At 41.3% G+C, this 19,724-nt stretch overlaps 2 protein-coding genes and 1 long non-coding RNA gene across 7 annotated transcripts; 1 reads left to right on the forward strand and 2 right to left on the reverse strand.

The window, feature by feature from the left end:
- Positions 1–2,772: 2,772 nt before the first annotated feature.
- LOC104419221 (serine/threonine-protein kinase D6PK) lies at positions 2,773–6,378 on the reverse strand. Its single transcript, XM_010030807.3, has 3 exons — positions 5,632–6,378; positions 3,866–4,940; positions 2,773–3,708 (listed from the first exon to the last, which is right to left on the reverse strand). The coding sequence occupies exons 2-3, from the start codon at positions 4,924–4,926 to the stop codon at positions 2,922–2,924; spliced, it is 1,848 nt and encodes a 615-aa protein (XP_010029109.2). The 5' UTR covers positions 4,927–4,940; positions 5,632–6,378; the 3' UTR covers positions 2,773–2,921.
- Positions 6,379–8,707: 2,329 nt separating this feature from the next.
- Positions 8,708–19,360, reverse strand: LOC104419222 (ABC transporter B family member 26, chloroplastic). 5 transcript variants are annotated; one of them, XM_010030809.3, is made up of 18 exons: positions 18,799–19,360; positions 18,162–18,289; positions 14,434–14,476; positions 13,469–13,513; positions 13,197–13,319; positions 13,022–13,125; positions 12,583–12,637; positions 12,427–12,497; positions 12,189–12,291; positions 11,587–11,797; positions 10,930–11,003; positions 10,462–10,518; positions 10,305–10,379; positions 10,104–10,178; positions 9,735–10,016; positions 9,560–9,609; positions 9,407–9,467; positions 8,708–9,094 (listed from the first exon to the last, which is right to left on the reverse strand). In XM_010030809.3, exons 1-18 carry the CDS (start codon positions 19,222–19,224, stop codon positions 9,011–9,013), a joined length of 2,067 nt encoding a protein of 688 aa, XP_010029111.2. In that variant the 5' UTR covers positions 19,225–19,360; the 3' UTR covers positions 8,708–9,010. The 5 variants fall into 5 exon arrangements, with proteins under 5 accessions (XP_010029111.2, XP_010029110.2, XP_039158071.1 ...); XM_010030808.3 differs by having other exon boundaries at positions 11,539–11,797; XM_039302137.1 differs by having other exon boundaries at positions 10,104–10,379; positions 11,758–11,797.
- Positions 11,598–17,035, forward strand: LOC108955394. Its single transcript, XR_005546633.1, has 3 exons — positions 11,598–11,732; positions 15,195–16,250; positions 16,744–17,035. It is a non-coding gene; the product is annotated as an uncharacterized LOC108955394 (long non-coding RNA).
- Positions 19,361–19,724: the final 364 nt, after the last annotated feature.

A 19,724-nucleotide genomic window follows, 5' to 3' on the forward strand; every position in this document is an offset into this window, starting at 1 on the left:
TTGATCCTAAGTCTTTTAATAATTTGTCAATTTAGTCATTTAAGGATTAAATGGGATGTGTATTGAATTGCTTTGAAAATGGGAGAAATTACTAATTTTGACTAAAAAAACTTTCGTATATCTAATATAAATTTTTGATAATTTGCCAATTGGTTTTAAACTTTTTAGTTAGTTTTAACTATTCTTTATCATTTCGGACTAAAAAGTACTAATATGATCAACATTAATGTGCACAATTTTTTGCATTTTTATTTTTTATTTTCCTTTTCTTTTGCCAACTCTTGGCTAGCAAGGTTGCTGGCTAAAGCTTAGGTTCGATGACCCCACCAACAATCTTCTCGCTCTCACCAGCCAAGGGTTGGAAAAAAAATGAAAGAAAAAAGAATAAAAGATTCATAAAAAGTTTTTAAAATAATGCAAAAATTAGTATACGTAAGCGCTGGCCAAGTAGGATGCTTAGTGTTGCCTAGATTGCCATGTCAGTATTTTTCAATCAAAATTTACTAGAAGAACTAAATTTTTAAAAAGGCTTAGGATTAAATTAGCACAATCAAAATACTTATGACTCAATTGATAAATTATCAAAAGATTTAAGACTAAACTAATCAAACCGAAAGGTTTAGGACTAAACTAGCACGAGTATAATAAGTTCAGATTTTTTTTTTGATAATTTTCTCAATGGAAAAGTGCATATCTTCTAGATTATTTATGATGGTAAGAAGGACATTGTTGAGTTGTAATTTTTTTTTGGTTGTCGCAAATTTCGGAATCATAATTGACATCATGACCCGAAAGTTCCCACTTTCAGGATTCTTGTTTTTCTGATCATATTAAGGTCCATTCGTTTTGTTTAAAACATCATCGTCAATGAAATGGTAAAAATACAAGGTTCGGGTTTTGCGTGAACGACAAGAACTGGAGAGGGAGGTCCCCCCCAACGCCTTGCAACTTGCGGCGTCGCTGACGCAAAGAAGTGAAGATTTCAGGTTAAGGCTCGTCACCCTCTTTTGAAAACCGAACTCGACTGCACAAATTCTCCATATCGTTTCTCTTTCTTTTCCCTCCCATTTTCCAAGCCGACGGCGCAATCTCGTCGCCGGAGAAGAGGCTTAGCCGAGGCTCGATCGTAGATCGCCATGGCTATAGCTCAGCGAGGGCCGGCTTTCGCAAGATCAGGTCACGGCGAACTAATTCCTTGCAAGTTTTTTCGGTACTCTGCGTGAATAGTTTGCGTTTTATGGGATCAGACATGGGAGCAACAGCAGTAGTCGTAGTTGTGCCATCGCGTCTCCGTTGACATGCGAAGAAACGGGGACTTGTTAATTCCAAGAGATCTCGATCTTGTTTTCTTCATAAAATTTCCTTAATTACTTAAAATTTTACGTAAATTTATTCACTGTCTTCAGTCTTATTTCTCCACGAAAAGCAGGCATACATATATGTGCAAAGACGTTAACAAGTAAAAATAAATAAATTTAATTTTGAATAATATCAGGCAATGATTGTATGAGATAGCACCACTGTTATGTTGAAAATTTCAGAGCACCATTTTTTTAGTGACTCCGACGTGAACATTACGGAAACTTTTTTGTATAAATTCTCGAGGTCATAAGTTGTTCCATAAGATGGAAATATTCTTCTGTCATTTTAGAAATATAGAATTCGCACAATTTATAATAATTCGGCTCCCCAAACGTTATTATAAATGTAAATTGAGTAATGAATTGATTCCACGCACGCAACGATGGTCGTAGGCTGCAGAAGGTTCTACCAATCAAATAAAAAAGACAATCGTTATTAGCAAAAAGGAAAAGAAAAAAATTGAAAGATAAGTAAGTTTGCTTAACGTAAAATGAAAGATCTTGAACACATTTTCCTAAAATTAATTTCTTAAATCACTCACAAAATAAAAAAATTATATCATTCGCAAAAATACTTGGACATAAATTATTATCGATAATGAAAAGTGTTTTTCATCGATTAATCATTTTCAACTATACAAGTAACTTTTTTTAAGTAAAATTATTTTCAACTCATATATTTATCGGGAAATAAGCTGAGCCTATGACGTGGGCGAAAACCACAGCCGCAAAATGAAAAAAATCAAAAGGAAAGATTCCACTGTTTTCTATTGGGAAGTAATGGACCGCCCACCAGATTGTTCGTATGATTAGGAGTCGAAATAGTTAAATAATCCAGTCGACGTCCGAATCGAAACCTCCCCCTTCCTTGAAGGGAATCTCCCGTTCCCGGCGGGATGACACGAGCGCTTACGACCAGGGAAGGAGAGCGGTGGGGCTGCGCCCTCGTTCCTGTCCCACTTTGTACAAAGTTCACGTGATCAACTTCGACCCCTCAATCCTTTGTTCGAGCCCCACCATTTCTGATACCGTTACCTAGTCTAACGGCCTGGTCCGTTGAAGGCAAAAGTGGTTGCCAGAGAGCCAGTGTGGGCTCCGACAAAGTAGGGCTCCGACTCGAGGATGGCGAAGGAGGCAGAAATGAATCAAATCCCATATCGTTTGAGTGTGGCCAGGTGAAGTGCCATATATGAGATGACACTTATCCTCACTTGTAAGGAGGTTTTTCTGGCCAGAAGAATAAGACTGCGGACTTCGACCTAAAGTGGACAATATCGTTGCAAGCGAGAGGCTGACGGAAGGTTGGCTTCGAAAGAGAACCACAGGAACTATGCTAAGCCGCGGTGCGGAAGGGAAGCCGAGATAGAATGCTTCAGGTTGGGAGAGGAGAAGCGTGGAAATGGGGAAGAAGTCAAGAGAATGAACCGATTCTTCTTCTTTTTCAACGGAATGCCCCGCTTTGTTGGGGTGATTTTTGCTGTTCCTTCTATGTAGAGGAGCCAAGATGACAAGGTATATAGAGCCCGGTTTCGAGGTAGCAATGGAAAGAGCATTAGAGAACTAGAAAATATCGAAATCTGAACAATTACCGACGGATTCTGCATCGATGTCGGCGCCAACACCGTGCGCTCGCTCTGTTGCATCCTCCATAAGCCCATCCGTCACTTGCCTGGGCACCAGCGGCGGACTCGCACACCGAATCAGTGCCCAGTTGATGCTCCTGAAGAACTGATGCTGTTTGACTTCGGCGGCTCCGCGACTGTAAGCGAGGCGGTGTTTCGGATCTTTCACGAGCAAGCTCTGGATCAAGTCTCTGGCGGCGAAGCTCACGGACGGCGATTCCGGGAACTTCAAGTGCTGCCCGATGATGTTTAATAGAGTGCTTCTGTTCCCAGCACCCTTAAAGGGAGTCCTGCCGAACAAGAGCTCGTAAAGAAATATGCCGAACGTCCACCAGTCCACGGCACTTCCATGGCCCTCGCTTTTGATGATCTCGGGCGCCAGGTACTCGTGGGTACCAACAAAGGACATTGATCGAGCATCCGAGGGTTCGGCCACGAGCTCGGGCTTTTGCATGGACTTATTATCCTTTCTGGGCTTACGCAGGAAGAAGCGTGGCATGAAACAGGAAGGCTGTGCACAGGAAGTCGAGCTCCCCGTCTCGGAGATCAAGTTAGAGGACTCGACCAGAGTCGGGCTGACAGAGCATCTTAGAGAGAGGTCGAAATCCACGAGCATTATGTGCCCGTCCTCTCGGACCAGAACGTTTTCCGGCTTGAGGTCCCTGTATATGATGCCAAGCATGTGCAAGTACTCCAAAGCTAGGAGGACTTCAGCTGCGTAGAACCTGCAGCATATGATCAGTATCAGCTGAAATGAAAGGACTTTCTGCAGATGCACGGGACGCATTCAGCTAGATTTCTCCTCGCAAACTCAATCTACTCGACAGCTGGCAATATGGAAACGGAAAACACAAAGAAGAGAAAAGTACAACGGCATTCGACCTGGCTGCGCACTCTAGGAAATACTTCCCGGGTTGCCTTTGCCTAAGCTTGTGCAAGTCTCCTCCTGGGCAAAACTCCAACACCAAGCAAGAAAATTTCTCCGTCTCAAAGTGCATGTATAAAGTGGGTAAGAAAGGATGATCCAAAGACTGCAATATCTCCCTCTCCATCTGTGCCCTCGAGAGTTTCTTCCGATTAGTCAGAGCTGGTTTATCCATAACCTTCACGGCGAAGTAACTCCCACTGTCCTTCAGCTCCGATAGGTACACACTCCCAACATCGCCACAACCCAACTTCTTCAGCAGCCTGAAGTGCTCTAAGCCCAGTAGGCCATGACGTGATTCAGCAGCCTGGATTGCTTCCCATCTTCTATCTCTTGCCTTACGCGGCTTGCTCATAATGCTGCTAAAATTGCTGGATCTGCTCTCATCACTGACATCACTCACAATGCTGGTGTTCCTGCTATCGATCACGACGCATGGTTTGGCAACTTCCCTTTCGCTGGACTTCTTGTTGCTACCTGTGCACTCACTCAATTCAGCGCCGGCAAAACTTTCTTTGGCTCCCACATAAGGAGCAGAAGAGCGTAAGCAGCCTTCAGGACTTGGACATAAGGACTTGGACTGAGCCGGAGACTGACTTGAAGACTCCTGAGAAACTACTTTGCAATCACTTGAATTATGGCTTCCATCCACAACATCACCCGAACTGGGACTCCTGGAATCATCTGGAGGACGCTCAGTGTCTGAGTCGGCTTTCATCACCATCGTGCCTTTTCCAGAAGAGATCTCCACTTTCTTATCAAAAAAACTATTCAGGTTCTCCAGTCCCTTGTCTGAGACATAAAATTGCTGTGCCAAGCAGGGCACTTCATCACTTTGCGTGCTATCATGTGCTGTTTCCAAGATCGGCTGGTCATCATCTGTGAAAAGCTTTTGGTGGTAAATGGGCTTCATTTCACACCCGACAAGAGTTGCCGGAGCAGAGGACGTGGAAGAAGACAGGTTCCTGGATTCTCTGGCTCTAGGTGTGGGATAACAAAGCCGAGGAGCTCCCAACATCGAAGAACTTTTTCCTGTGAGCGAAAATGAGTTCTTTGAGAAACAAAATAAAATGCATCTGTTGATATCATGTAAGAGCAGCTTAACTCCAGGTAACCACGGCAATATTCAATGATGTAGCAATCAACAACCGGTAATCTCCCGCGTTCCGAAGTCATTGATCGAAGAATCGTCAACTTAACCGACTCGCTATGTGCAGAAAACTTCTAGAACCGATGAGAACTGTTCAAAGAGCACACGCGGGAGTTGCAGAAACTGATACGTTTCATCAAAGTAAGCAGAGAAGTGACTTAAGTAGATATGATTTTCCCATAACCATCCCAACTAAAATCCCATATGCGTGGAAGATCTGAATTATACTCCACTGAAGGTCGACGTCTGGTCGACATCCAAACCCAATTGCCAATTCCGTGGAAGAAACTCAAAGACACATTAACCACTGCATGACAAGTCAAGGCCGTTCTATACGGAGCTCATCAAGGAAACAGCTGCTGAAGAAAAGAAGCAAGAGCAAAAACAATACAATCTTTTGCATTTCTTTAGAATCGTGTTGCGGTCTAGGAACACTAGGATTGTCAGAACCAAGAGCCCACATGAACAAGAATCTAATTTCACCCCGGCCAGAATTCAGATTCGGTCCATTGCGTTCAAGAAAAACACAACGGGAGGACGCCCGGCACACAGAGAAAGAGAGAGGGAGAGTACCTGAACAGAGCAGAGCGCAAGCTCAGAGAGAACAGAGACTCGCGAATAGCGCAGAAGAAGGAGAAATACGGCTAGAGACCCCATGACCGAACGAGGGAAGCGTTAAAACGATATTTTTTCGGAGGTTTGACGTGAAGGGTCTCTTCGTTTGGATCGAAACAAGAGAATGGAGCGCGTTTCGGTGTCAAGCCGATACGACCAAAACGAAAGAGACGATGGTCTATCCCCTTTTCACGAAGGAAGCGCTGGCAGCCAATCTTTTTCGTCGCGATCGGGAGGATCTCAAGCAATCCAGCTCTGGCGAGATCCCGAAAGTCGCCATCAAGGTGGCGTCTTGCTCAATGTTTTATTCTGGGTACAAATCAGACAGAGAGAGAGAGAGTCATCTGTTCCTGTTTTCGTGAACTCTTATGCAGGTGGCGGCAGACAATGCGCGCCTGCTAGAGCTCGTTTTTCAGCAAATTTTTTTGCTCGGTAGCGGCTCACGCCGGAGGCTAAAACTTTCGGGACAAACGCCCCCGCAAGAGAGAGAATCCAATCAGGATCTGATTGCGTCGAAGGATCACTGGATGAAATGATTCGGTCCGTGCTCTTTTGGAGGAAAAGAGATAAAAAAAAAACAACGTTAGGAAGAGAGAAGCAAGGGCAGAGCAGGGCTGCAAAAATGCTGTTTCATCTTTTGTGGGGACTTTTTGTCTGTCGAAAGGATAAAGAGTTGACATCGCAAGGACCGAGTTTAGGGACAACCAGTAATTCCAAAAGATAGCTTTGTAGCTCTTTGGTCATTGCATGTCCTCTGTTTCTTGTTACTTTTTTTCTTTTGCCTTTTCATTGTGTCGTGAATCATCAATTCGACTGTAGAAAGTATAATAGATAAATAGGCGGGAGTATTTGAACTTTTTAGGAGAATTTAGAGGAAAAAATAGATAAATAAAAGGATCATAGAATTAATGTACATGAAAACTCGAAATGCAAAAAGTATGCATGGAAGAACCATTTTTTTTATTTTTTTTTATCATCTCAAAACATCGGAAGTAGATAAAACTCTTCAATAAGGGGAACATAAACATAGTTGCAGTACTTGGAAAAATGTTGAACAGAGAATAGTAAGAATTAGATAAGCCAAAATGCTCATTGGAATTATGCTAACATGCATCTTCATCCTTGTTTCTTGTAATGATAAAAAAAACCAACAATATTTTCAATGATGAAAGAAATTGAATTTTTGCTCTTGTAAGTACATCTCTAAATGGCTAACTGAATTGAAAATATATTTGAAGTTCATTCATCCTATTCTTTCCATCAATACTAATATAAAATCACTGAAATATTTTAATTGAAATGCCAAAGCAGAACAATGCGCTTTGAGAACCTAAGGGTAAATATTGATAGTAACTACCAATTCGAAACAGAAATAGTAGATAAAAGATTGGATTTTAGATGATTCAAAGGTGGAGTAGAAATGAAAATTGTATGAAAAAAATGGAAAAACAAAACACTTCCATCTTTCTATCGATGATGAATGCCCATACGTCAAGCATTTCACTTCGTTGTTCAAGCTCTCGAACAAAGGATTGGTCAGCCAATCAAGAGTTAACCGCTTCCTTAATCCTCTCAACTAAATTTAATAGACTTGCCTTGCAAGACAGGGAAAGTTCCCTCTAGTTCAGGGAATGGAGCAAGACGACGGACCAAGCTTGATAGAAAGATTGTTGCTTACTACGAAGGGCAAGGTGCCTGCCTCGCTATCACTAGTAAATCCAAGGGAATATGGAAGCCTTGGGACATCGAAGGAGGAGAGAAGCACGTCAGACAGACTAATCGATCCCCTCATCCATCGCTATTGCCTGGGCTATCAAAAATTGTGCCCTTGCCTTGTTAAGTTATTCCTTTTTTTTTTTTTTTTTTCCTGATTGGCGCTGTTGAGTTAAATCAATTTATGGCCAGATGATGACATGCGAGTGCCCTCGGTAATGCCATTCCTTCTTAATTAACATCCTCTCTATGGTCAGGAAAAATGTCATCCGTTCTGCCTCCAACAGCATATCCAGTTATCCATCCGAACCATTCGATCGAATGAATTCACCCGCTTTACCTGCGAGATCCACCCAATTCGAGGTGCACCATGGGTTCATTGTCTTCTGCAGAATCTCCATCTTAAAACCTGACACATGGCTACATCGTTAACAGACAGATTTGGGACATGAGTTTTGTAACAGTTAGATGGTTAAACGTACACATGTCAAATTTTGACTAGAGAGTCCACCGAGATCGAGTTAGCCCAAGCCGAGACTGCTACGGTATAGAGTTGGCTACGTGCCTCTGTGTTCATAGAGCAGCTGCGTCATTGCTTGAAATTCTATTTTCCTCGACATATGATTTGCTTAGTCCGGTGAAATGAGAGCAGACAGAAAAACGGAGCCACACGTGTCCTGCAGAAATGCACGACGTGTCACGATGTCTGCATGCGCAGCCGGCGGAAGAAGCTCTGTTTTCAGTTGGCAAACGGCGTGGCAAACGGAGGAGGAAGAGGAGGAACTTGCCATGGACGACCAGAGAGAGAGAGATCGACAAAAACAACAAGAGAGTGACAAGAGAACGGTGAAGGAAATTAAAGGAGCAGTGGACGACCCGCCACCATCACCGCCGAAGGCTCGTAACCCGCGAGAGATAGACAAGACGGGCGATGAAGCAACACAGGTGAAGGGTCTCCCTCACCAGCAAGTTCCTCAACCTGGAGATTTTTCCTCCGAAGCCCTCGAGAGACTCTGATTTCTCTCTCTCTCTCTCTCTCTCTCTCACGCGCACACACATGTATTCTATAACCTGTCCAAGTAAAATGATAATCCATGCAGACCCACCAACGGTGCAAGACTGTATCTTCTGCTGTGTAAAATGATAATCTATGTAGACCTGGCAACAGTGCAATACTATCTTCTGCTTTTTGTAGAAAGGTGTTAGGTCTAATAGTTTTTTGTCACTTTGGTGTCTAGGCCCCATCAACCGTCGATTTTATTCTTTAGGAGGCTGATATTGCAAATGACCGTGGATTTAATTGGAGGAATTTTTCTCCCGATGCAAATTAAGGGGCAAGCGTAATAGATGCCCCTACGGAAATCATTTCATGTTACCTGAATAGGACATCGTACAACTACAATGAGAAGAGGTGGACTATACATGGGTGAAGATTCCTATTTGCGTTCGGGATGCCTTTTTGAAGCAATCCACCTTTTCCACCATTTCCAACTTGCCGCTAGTGACGATACAGAAAAGAAAACGAAGAAATAAACAAGGAATGAGCCTATCAATAGGCCGTTTAAAGCCGCGCACCTGTGGTTGAAAGTTCCCATTTGCTCGTTCTTCCAACATCATTCCCAAGTCAGAACCCAATTGAATCTTCCCGATTTCTGATCAGACGAGCGTAGAAGCCGTCCCTGAGGAGGAGTTCCTTGTGCGTTCCCACCTGCGGAGTGCGTGCGATTAATTCGGCATACCCGTCATGCATCGGCCTATGGAACAGGCTCACCACGCCAAAGGTATACAAGATGTTCTATGGAATCATCGCGGCAGCTGCTTACAGAGGCATGTCTAGTCTATGCCGCGCAGCGTAGCAACAAGTTATGGACAGGTTATGTGGATTTGCCTATATATACATATTACTTTCCGTTCTCGAGCGCCTCCGAGATATGATGCAAAAGAGAGAACCTGTTTGTTTTACTCTTGCTTTCGTGGATGAATGAGAATGTCCAATTTGGAACTAGATAAGCACCCTTACCTCCACAACTCGACCGCCATGCATTACGATGATTCTATCGGCATTTTCAACAGTACCGAGCCTGCAAACAGCCAGCAACCCAGATAGGTAACTCCCATCTCGTAAGCCATGAGCGAAGACAGACGGGTGATGGCTATGGTGTGAGCGACTCACCTGTGTGCTATGACGATGACGGTTCTTGCTGTTTGATTGAAGATTAGGCCCTAATGACATGGCAAATCACACGTTAAACACGATCACTTGGCTTTAACGTCCACATGTTATTTTGCTTCCGCACATTCCCTTACAACCGGTTGTACAAGAGGGACGAATGTTTTAATATAAATACCTTGATTCGCCGTTCGCTTTCCGCATCCAGGGCACTGGTCGCTTCATCCAGGATCAGAATAGCAGGATCTCTCAGGATGGCTCTAGCAATAGCGATTCTCTGCTTCTGTCCGCCGCTGAGCAACCCATCATGAACGACAGTCTGGTATCCATCGGGAAGAGTTGAAATAAAATCGTGGGCACCAGCTTGGCTTGCAGCCAACTCTACATCTTCCTGATTCACCTTTCCAGAGCATCCATAGCTAATGTTTGATGAGATATCCATGTGAAAGAGATGCGGTTCCTGTCAATGATACATAGCTGGTACTTACAGACCGGTGCAGAGCCTGAGATAAGTTTCATACCATTGAAATGTAATTGTATGCCTAACCTGTCCCACGAATCCAATTTTTTCTCTGAGACACCTTATATCCAACTCCTTTATGGGGAAACCGTCAATATAAATCTGCAAATTTGGGAATTTTAATAACCATGGAGCTAATATAAATCTACGATGCAGAGAAAAAGTTGTTACTGCCAAGTTCATTGAGATTTCCTGATTCAACATACGCCCAATATTAGTGCAGCATACCTGACCATCAACTGGATCATATAAACGAAGCAAGAGACTAACTAACGAGCTTTTCCCACAACCACTTGCGCCAACCTAGTCAAATAGAACGCAGCACATTGATCACAATCAACCCTCAGAAAAGGAAAAAAGTTAGTCCAAAGGTACAGTCTCTTACGATTGCAACCACTTCATTTGGTTGTATAGAGAAGTTAACGTTTGCTAGAGCTGGTACCTGTCAATTTAGCAAAACAATTAGAATACTATTTAGTCAGTTTTCTGCTTCAAAGAATAAAAACGCATGACATCATATACTTATATCATATCAACAATTTAGAAGTCAAGCACTGTGATAGTATGGGTGTAAGTCTTCATCAATCAAATTGGGCCGAGTCCACAACCTCCAGAACTAATAAATAGCCCCTCCAACTATAAAGCAACATACAAATCCTACCTAGTCGAAGGGATTGAGCATCACTAGTAGTTGTATAGGACCTGATTTTCTCAATTTAATTGAAATGGTTGTCACTAAACATAGATGACCAGCAAAAGGAAGAGAGGTTGACGTAGACATATTCAACTTTGCACTTCATAGAGGAGAAAATATTCAACAGTGGATTACAAGGTTGGCTGACTTAATATGTACCGTAATCCTTGAAGGATACTGGAAAGATACATCAACGAACTGAACGTGTCCCCTTAGCTTCTGTATTTTCAACCCTGTGTACAATTGATATGGCAGAGAAAGAATTGGATTAATATAGAAGGTAGCAATTCATTAACAGTAACTCCTGCACAAGAAAGTTATGCAACATTAACAAAGAAAGTACAATTCCTGCAAAGTTTGTACAGCCGATGCAAAGGGCTCAGCTAACAAAACATCACGGAAGTTTACGGATTACTGTAGGCTGGTCGCCCACTGAATGTTTTACCCAAAAGAGAAGGCATTGGGTAAGATGTGCTATGGACATGGAAAACTATGGCAAAGCCATTTGTCTGTTTGTCTTACATGCAAAAAATTTCAGTTATGATTTGAAGCATGGGTTAAGGGCTCAAGTAAGAATGTCGAATGTGCCAAACATGCAAAGAGAGTCTGCACGTTCAGATGCACATTAACAGACTCCAAAACTCATGGATACATGTTAACAATTTTAACATAAACCTAAGTAGTATGAGGACTTTAAACATGGTCTCAGATGCTTATTTGATTTGAATTCTAATCTGCGATGTTAATAGACTACTGAGCATCAAAAACCTTCTTCAGCTTTTTCATGAACGGTTGCATTCTCTTCAGTGTGCTTGCCTTTTGACAGGTACTGATGACTTGGTGACAGACTCATTAGATGAAAAACCTCTTCACTAGATCCAATGGACTGCAACAACAACGTTAAGCTATCTGCCAACCTCCAAGTTGCATAAATCATCCACTCACAGTACAAGATATACTTAGTAAGTTGCTCAGGGGACACGTAACCTGTCAGAATGGACAATCCTCCTAACAGCAGTGCCAAAACCTAGAATTAGATTTCACAACAAAAATCATAGTGAGATCATTGACTTTCATGAAGGTAGTAATCATGCAGCATTCAGACATGTATCCGTCCAAACAGCGTCATATTCAACATTAATCTGCAGTACATTACAACTGAACCAAAGACATCAAGATTTAGAATTCCCGACTATGTAGATCATCAATGAGAACTGACTTTGCACTATGCTTGTGATCTGGATGATGCATGAAAATTTTCTACCAGAGTATCATCGATGAATAATATATGAATTCTGGATTAATTGAAGACAGAAATATCCACAGAGTACTGTTATAAAGCCAATTAGCAGCATGAACATGGGAACAATGAAATTTTTAGAAAAGTTTGGGTTCCAACCAAAAGGAAAAATTCAAACCTGTGTCAAACGATAAAGGGTGTGGAAACTCAGATTCCATAATCCATAAGCCGCAGCTTCACGAATGCTTACAGAACCTAACCTCTCAAGCAATAGCTTATACCTAGTGCAACACAAATGAAAGGCTTGCAATAGTTTAGCCACGGAATCAGGTAAGTTGCATAAGGTCACCGCGTAAATTAAATAAATTAGTAAAAACAAAAACACTTGTTAGGCAATTACTAGTGGGAATCATTGCCTTCCAATTTCCATTCCTTCTGTTCCATAAACTCGAACGGTCTTCATCAGGGTAAGAGTGTCTTCAGCAACCTTTAAATAAAATGCAATAGCACTACATCAAGAAATTGCAAAGGTGGCAAAGTAGTTAGAACTAAGAAAATTTTTCTGCCTATACTTCGTTGGCTTTAGCAGTAAATTCTTGGCTTAACTTCGCAGCATTCTTCTGGTACCTACCAAAATATCAAGAATTGAAACAAGTGGAGAAAGCATACCAAATACAAGCAATAAAATATGCAACGTATGGTTCCAGAACTCATACATAGGCACATAATCACATAATAATTCTGCATTATCCTCACAAATGAAGGTTAATAGAACTACTATCTGCAGCTTCGCTTGAGATGAAGTGGGAAAGGAGGCAGTCCACAATATAAAACCATATGCCCATACTTGACAATAAATACTTCTTTTTTCTGGATTTATCATGAAAGCATAAACATTCCTGATCCGCCAGTTCACAGAACAATATGAAAAGGTAATGCGTAAGTCTGCAATTAGAAAAGGAAAAAGATCATTCCTAAGATAACTAAATTTAGGTTGGAGAAAAAGCTTACCGGCCATAAACCAAAAAAACTGCAGATAGGACTGAGCATATAACCAACGTTGACATTGTAAGGGGCCATGACAAGCTCAGTAAATTAACCAAAGCTCCTGTCCCCTAAACATAAAAAGGCAACACACTGATGTTCAAGCTTTCATGCAAAATTTAAATAGCAATATGTGTCCAACCTGAAGAACATTGCGTATTATTAGGTTCATATCGTTTCCAATAACATGAGAGAGTCTCTGACAATCTGATCCAAGCCTACTCATTAGATCACCAACTGATTTTGTGTCAAAAAAACCTATATGCTGGGCCAAAAAAATTGGAAAATTATATTAGTCTCCCAAAGAAAAGTAACAAACAGCTGAAAATTAGAAGATGTAACTTCTCTACTGTGGAGCTTGTCCCCGAGATGCAAAGCTCTACAACTTTTACAACTATTAAAAGGAACATGAACCTGAAAAACAAGTGTTGAAAATATAGTTTCCCGGAGACGCTTGACCTGCAAGGACATAGCAAGCACCACCTCTACTCTATTAGGAAACCAAGGGCACAAATTGAAAGATCCGTGCACCAATAATATCACTTAATGAAAGATATGAATAAACTTCTTATGTAGGTGTAGATAACACAAATATTTTAAGAATGAAAAAAAAAAATAGAACAAAGAGACTGTAGTATGTCACACAGAGATTCCTCTTCAACTGATGAAGACGAACTAAACAGCAGTCAAGGGACTTCATGGACGGAATAGCTAATGGAGAGGAAAGGCAACAGTTGTTCTCAAAGAAGTAGGAATGGTCTTCCATGTACTCCTATAAGAACTTATAGCAAAAGGCCCCTAAAACTTTTTCCCCTGAAGAGTAAACAACTTCAACAATACTTTGACCACTCATTTTCACAGCTTTGTCATCACATCAACTTCAAATGAAGATAGCAATTGCATCTTTGTTCAGAAGAATTCTCCCAATAGGAAAGAACTAGGCATTGATGATTAAACTGTATCATTGCTTGAGAGTTTCCCTTCTACTTACTTATGCTTCTGAACCAGTAGGCAAGTAAAAGGCACCAAATTAAACCAGAGGGCTTGCTTAAGCTCTCTCTATTACAAAAAGAACACTATTAAGTCAGTCATCTATCCTGGTAGGAACCACTCAAAATCCACAGGTCACAAATTGCTATGTTGAAATAACATATGCATTTAAGGGAAATAGCACCACATTGTTTGGGATCTTAGTCCTTTATAAGCGAATGGCCCCCATCTACATCTATCTTAAATAATCCATTTCTAGAGTTCAACCGTATAAACACCCCTTTAGCAGGGAGAATCATAAGTTCAGTTTCTTCATTTGACTTGAATTCACATATAAGAGAACGAGAAATTCACAATGGAATAGAGAGCACTTAAAGCAATTGACTTACCAAGATTGTATTTGCAACAGCAAAGCATCCACTGCGCAAGCCACTGTAATTTCAAAAGACAATGTTATAGGAGAGGCACCAACTGATTGTACATCCAAATACACAAAAGATTTTTCCTAGCAGATCATATCACAAAAAAGTAAGCATGAAATCTCCATCATTACTGCTGACTCTGGATCTAGACATCCAGAATACAAAAGTGCACCTAGATGAGAAAGCCATTTATGTTTGTTGAGAGTATTGGGCCAATGGGGGCATATTTACCTATTTCTTTTATTATCTTATCTCCGGCAGAAATAAGGGTTATATTGTAATTTTGGCCTCTTGACTTCATTATAAATAGTTAGCCTGGATCACATTGACCTAATCAAGCATTCAGTTCAGTTTTTTTGTCTCTTAACATGATATCATAGCAGGGGCTAAACTGAAACCCTAACCCCAATCTCTTTTCTACACAACCTTACTTTTCTCTCTCTCTTCTCACCTTCACCCTCTCCCACTGCAGTTCTTTCTCACCTTCTTTGCTCTCTTTCATAGTGTAGGGCAGCACTAATGAGGTGATTCTTTGAAACTCGTGTCTGACCTAAACCTCACTTTCAAAGGATAAACTAGAACTTCATTGCAATCTGCTACAAGTGGTTCAACCTCTTCTGCAATTTTTTGGATCTTCTTGTTTGAAATTGTTTCTGCCTTGCCGTTGGCTCTCGTGTGTGAAGACCAAAGTATTGTAGTTCGTGGACCAACATATTTTTCCTTTGCAGATTCTTCAGGGAAAAGCAGAAGTATCGATTTTGCCTTCCCTTGATTTGATTTGGCTGATTTTTGGATGACAGCTTCAGCCTACTACTAGAGGACTTCGATCCAATTTTTGGCTTTTTCTGGCCAGTTTTGGTGGTTTGGTTGATCCTTCCACAATTTTTGAGTTGATTTCTAAGACACAAAGTCTGAGGGTTCAATTGTAAGCTCTCCAACTATACGAGATGGCCATATAGAATATGTTACTTTTGCTACAGTCTATGTGAAGCTTGACAGCACAAATTAGTTGATATGGTCTCAATCAGTATTCTTGAGCATTGGATGCTGTGGGCTTGGGGAACATATGAACGGCACTTTTGTGAAGCCAGATGCATCAAGTACTACTCAGGACAAGTGGATCTTGAATGACTCTTTGGTAAAGTCTTTTTTGCTTAACTCGATGTAACCACACATTGCAAAAGGATATTTGCTTCTTGATACTGCAGCACAGATTTGGTTGGCTGCAAGGGATACTTATGGTCAACTCAGGAATGATATATAAGGGTATAAACTTTCAAAAATGGCTCATAACACCACTCAGAAGGAGATGAATATATTTCAATATTATGCTAAGCTTCGGCGTTTGTGGCAAGGGCTAGATCATTATGCTGATCATCAACCAACCAATGTTGTGAATATTGCTACCTACAAGAACCATGTGGACAAGATCAAAGTTTATGATTTCTCAGCAGGATTGAATGATGAATATGATCAGATACGTGTTCAAGTCCTTAGCCAATCTAAATTCCCTATTCTGGAATAGTCCTATGCCCTAGTTCACTCGGAAGAAAACCATAGGACAGCAATGCTCCATCCCTCTACTATCGATCGATCTGCTCTACAAACCATTGCTGGCACTATTACCAAATCTGTTCCGTCCTCTCGATTTGATGATACCTCTAAGAACTCTGTGAAGTGTGAACATTGTTGTAGGCTGTATCATGCTAAGGCTATTTGCTGGAAGTTACAAGGAAAACATGCAGATTTTGAAGCAAAAAGGGCACAAAGAAACAAAAAACAGGGTAAGCCATACTAAAATTGTTTCCCCTGCACCTAATACTAATATTGATCTATCCCAGGAAGAACTCCAGGCATTTTGACGTCTATTTAAAGCTTCTGCTGCTGCCTCCTCCACGATTGCGAATTTGTCTTCCCCTTTTGCTTCAAACTTAGCCACTTCAAGTATCATCTTTGGGGGTTTAATACATCTGCTGTTTCTAGTCCATGAATCATTGATTAGGGGCTATAGATCACATGACAGGATCACATGACAGGTTGTTCTAGTCTCTTCTATTAATACACCTCTACTTCCAGCAGAGATAAAGTTTGCATAGCTGATGGAACCCTCTTTTCCTTAGCTGGAAAATGGTCTATCAATTGTTCCTCCACTCTTCTGTTGTCTTCTCTTTTACATATTTCATCATTCTCTACTAGTCTCCTTTCTATTACAAGTCTAACTTGAGACTTAAAACTATAAAATAACCTTTTTTTCCTTCTTCTTATTGTGTTTTTCAGGATCTGTTAATGGAGAAGGAGATTGGATATGGTAGATTGGATGGTGGTCTTTATCTGCTGGAAGGTAGTGGGGTTTCTACTTTCACGCCTCACCGAGTTAATTCAGCATTAACAGATCTCCATTAGTGGCACTGCAGATTAGATCATCCCCTTTAGGAACTTTGGAAAAAGTTTCTCCTAGTCTTGTTTCAATCAGTAATAAACATAAGTTTTTTTGTGAAGCCTGTGTTTTGGCTAAATAAACTCATTCAATATATCCATCTTTAAATAATAAAAATCGTTATTCTTTTCATGTGATACATACAAATGTATGGGGTCCTTCCTAGTGTACTTCTATTTTTTGCAATTGATTGTTTGTCACTTTTATTGATTGTCATTCTCATACAACTTGGGTTTATTTGTTGAAACATAGAAGTGACGTTTTTGGCTGTTTTCAAATCTTTCACAAAATGATTTAAACTCAGTTCAATGCCACTCTAAAAATTCTTCAGTGACAATGGCACATACATCGAGGTCAATTTCGAAGGTGTCTTTCTAATTATGGCATTATTCATCAGACAAGGTATGTCGATACCTAACACAAAATGGTGTTGCCGAAAGAACGAACTAACATTTGTTAGAGGTCACTAGGTCTCCTATATTTGCCCGTCATGTCCCAACTCAATATCGGAGTGATGTTAGCTTAACTGTTGCCTATTAATCAATCGAATACCGACTAAAATTCTTGATTTCCGCACACCCATTGAAGTTTTACAGGGATCGTCAACTTTTATTCTTCCTCCAAAACTTTTTGTTGTGTATGTTGTGCTCATCACACCACCTCTAAGAGTAAGTTGGAATCCCATGGCTGCCAATAGTATTGCTCACAATCCTACAAAGCATGGTCATACGAAACATGTGGAGATTGATGGACACTTTATCAAGGAGAAATTGGAGAGTGCTTTAATATGTATACCCTTTGTTCAGTCAGATTGACAGACACTTTATCAAGGAGAAATTGGAGGGTGGTTTAATATGTATACCGTTTGTTCAGTCCAGTGATCAACTTGCTAATGTGTTCACCAAAGGATTAGGGGTAAATCGCTTCATTCAATTTTAGTCAAGTTGGGCATGTGTGATATCTACACGCTAGCTTGAGGGGGAGTGTTAAGAGTATTTGGCTAATGGGGCATATTTGTCTATTTCTTTTATTATTTTTATATATGACAGCAATAAAAGTCATATTATAATTTTCACCTGTTGGCTTTATTATAAATAGATAGCTTGGGGTTCCATCGACCTAACTAAGCATTCAGTTCAGGTTTTTGTCTGTCAACAGTGATCTTTTGGACATAACTTTAAGGGGAAAAGTTCACCTTACAGGTGACTGTGGCTATCGTATTGGCGAATACAAAACATAAACATGAAGCAAAACTGACCTGCATATTCCTGAAGTGCAACACAATATACCCAAAAGCTGAACCTGTCTATAAAACAGGTCTCTGCAACCACTCTGTGCAGTGAATATGGAAGCTGCCAGTAGGCTTGGCATTGTGATTTCTGAAAGCTGCACAGAAAGCAAACTTCACCACCGAAATTTGAGCAGAATTTGAAAAGAAAGGAGGAAACAGCCGATCAAACAATATCCACCAATTGCCATTATTTCCAAAGCAATCAAATTGACAGGACTAAAGAGGATCCTCTGTAAAATTTACGTCCCATACATCCAGCAGGCATGTAAGAGAATGGCCAAATCTAATTCCACGAGGTAGCTACAAAAGCAACATACATAGGCACTTCTCCCTAGTCAAACCAACCGATACTAAGATGTTAAGATCGTGCATTCTCAATACCAACAAAAGGACACGCTGGAACAATCCACATACAAGCATCTTAATTTGACAAACGAACCAATGACACAAGCATCACAAAAGCGGAATGCATTTCAATGTTCATATTTGTGCTTCAGCTCAAGCTGTTCTGGAAACGTCCAATGCGCTAGTTCTTCCATTCAAATGAGTTAATATTCATCAAGCCAAGCAACGCAACCTCCTCCAAGGAAAACGACTCGCGTACCGCAGCGACTGCGAGAGAGCCAAATGCAACATAAATCACCAATCTATCTTCAGCAATCAAGCCCCAAATCCAGCGCAGAGCGGTCACCACCGAGACCGACTTCGCATCTGCAGCTCCCGCGTCCTCCGAGTCACCACGCAAGGTCCACCAACCGCCTCCGGGCAGAAACGAAGCGACCGACCGCCACCGACTCCGAGCGCTCCCGAAGCCGACGCCGCGTTCAGCTCCGCTTCCCTGGCTACGCAGCGAGAAATGCACCGAGAACGAGGCGCCGACGCTCCCGAGGTGGCGGAGTACGACGAACTTCTGGCGCTTGGCCGGGAACGAGAGGCGGTGCGGCCTGGCCCCGGAGGCGGAGCGATGGCGATGCGGGAACCGACGGTCGTCGTGGAGAGAGAGGCTGCTGGAGCGAGAGGCGGAGGACATCGGCGGCGTCGAACGACGATCGGAGCTTCTCCGGCGCCGAGCTAAGCTTTGGAAGGAGAAGGTTATCGTTGATGATCAGATGAGCGTTTGTACTCCATGATGATCTTCCGACGGAGAGGAGCGCCTTGTGCATAAACCAGTGTAGCTGGGAGTGACCGGTTTGATTTATTTCTATTTTTTTTTTTTTATACTATACAATTATTCCACGAGAATATAGCGAAAATATGTTTAATTATCAATAAAAATATTAGTTAAAGATTATTGTTATGATAAAGGTATTTTTTTATTAGCTCTGTTTCTTTAAAAAAATATTTTTTAAGTCATGAATTTTTCATGAAACAAATACAAGTTTGAGAATTGCTCAATTACTTGCGCTAGGCATGAATTGAAATCACATAATTGCATTTTCTAACTACTTACGTGGGCAGTCATGAGTCATTCGATAAGTACTCGTTGTAAATTTGAAACAAGAGATGGCCACACCTATCGAAGATTAATTG

Source organism: Eucalyptus grandis, chromosome 9 (genome assembly GCF_016545825.1).
Source record: "Eucalyptus grandis isolate ANBG69807.140 chromosome 9, ASM1654582v1, whole genome shotgun sequence".
Lineage (NCBI taxonomy): Eukaryota > Viridiplantae > Streptophyta > Magnoliopsida > Myrtales > Myrtaceae > Eucalyptus > Eucalyptus grandis.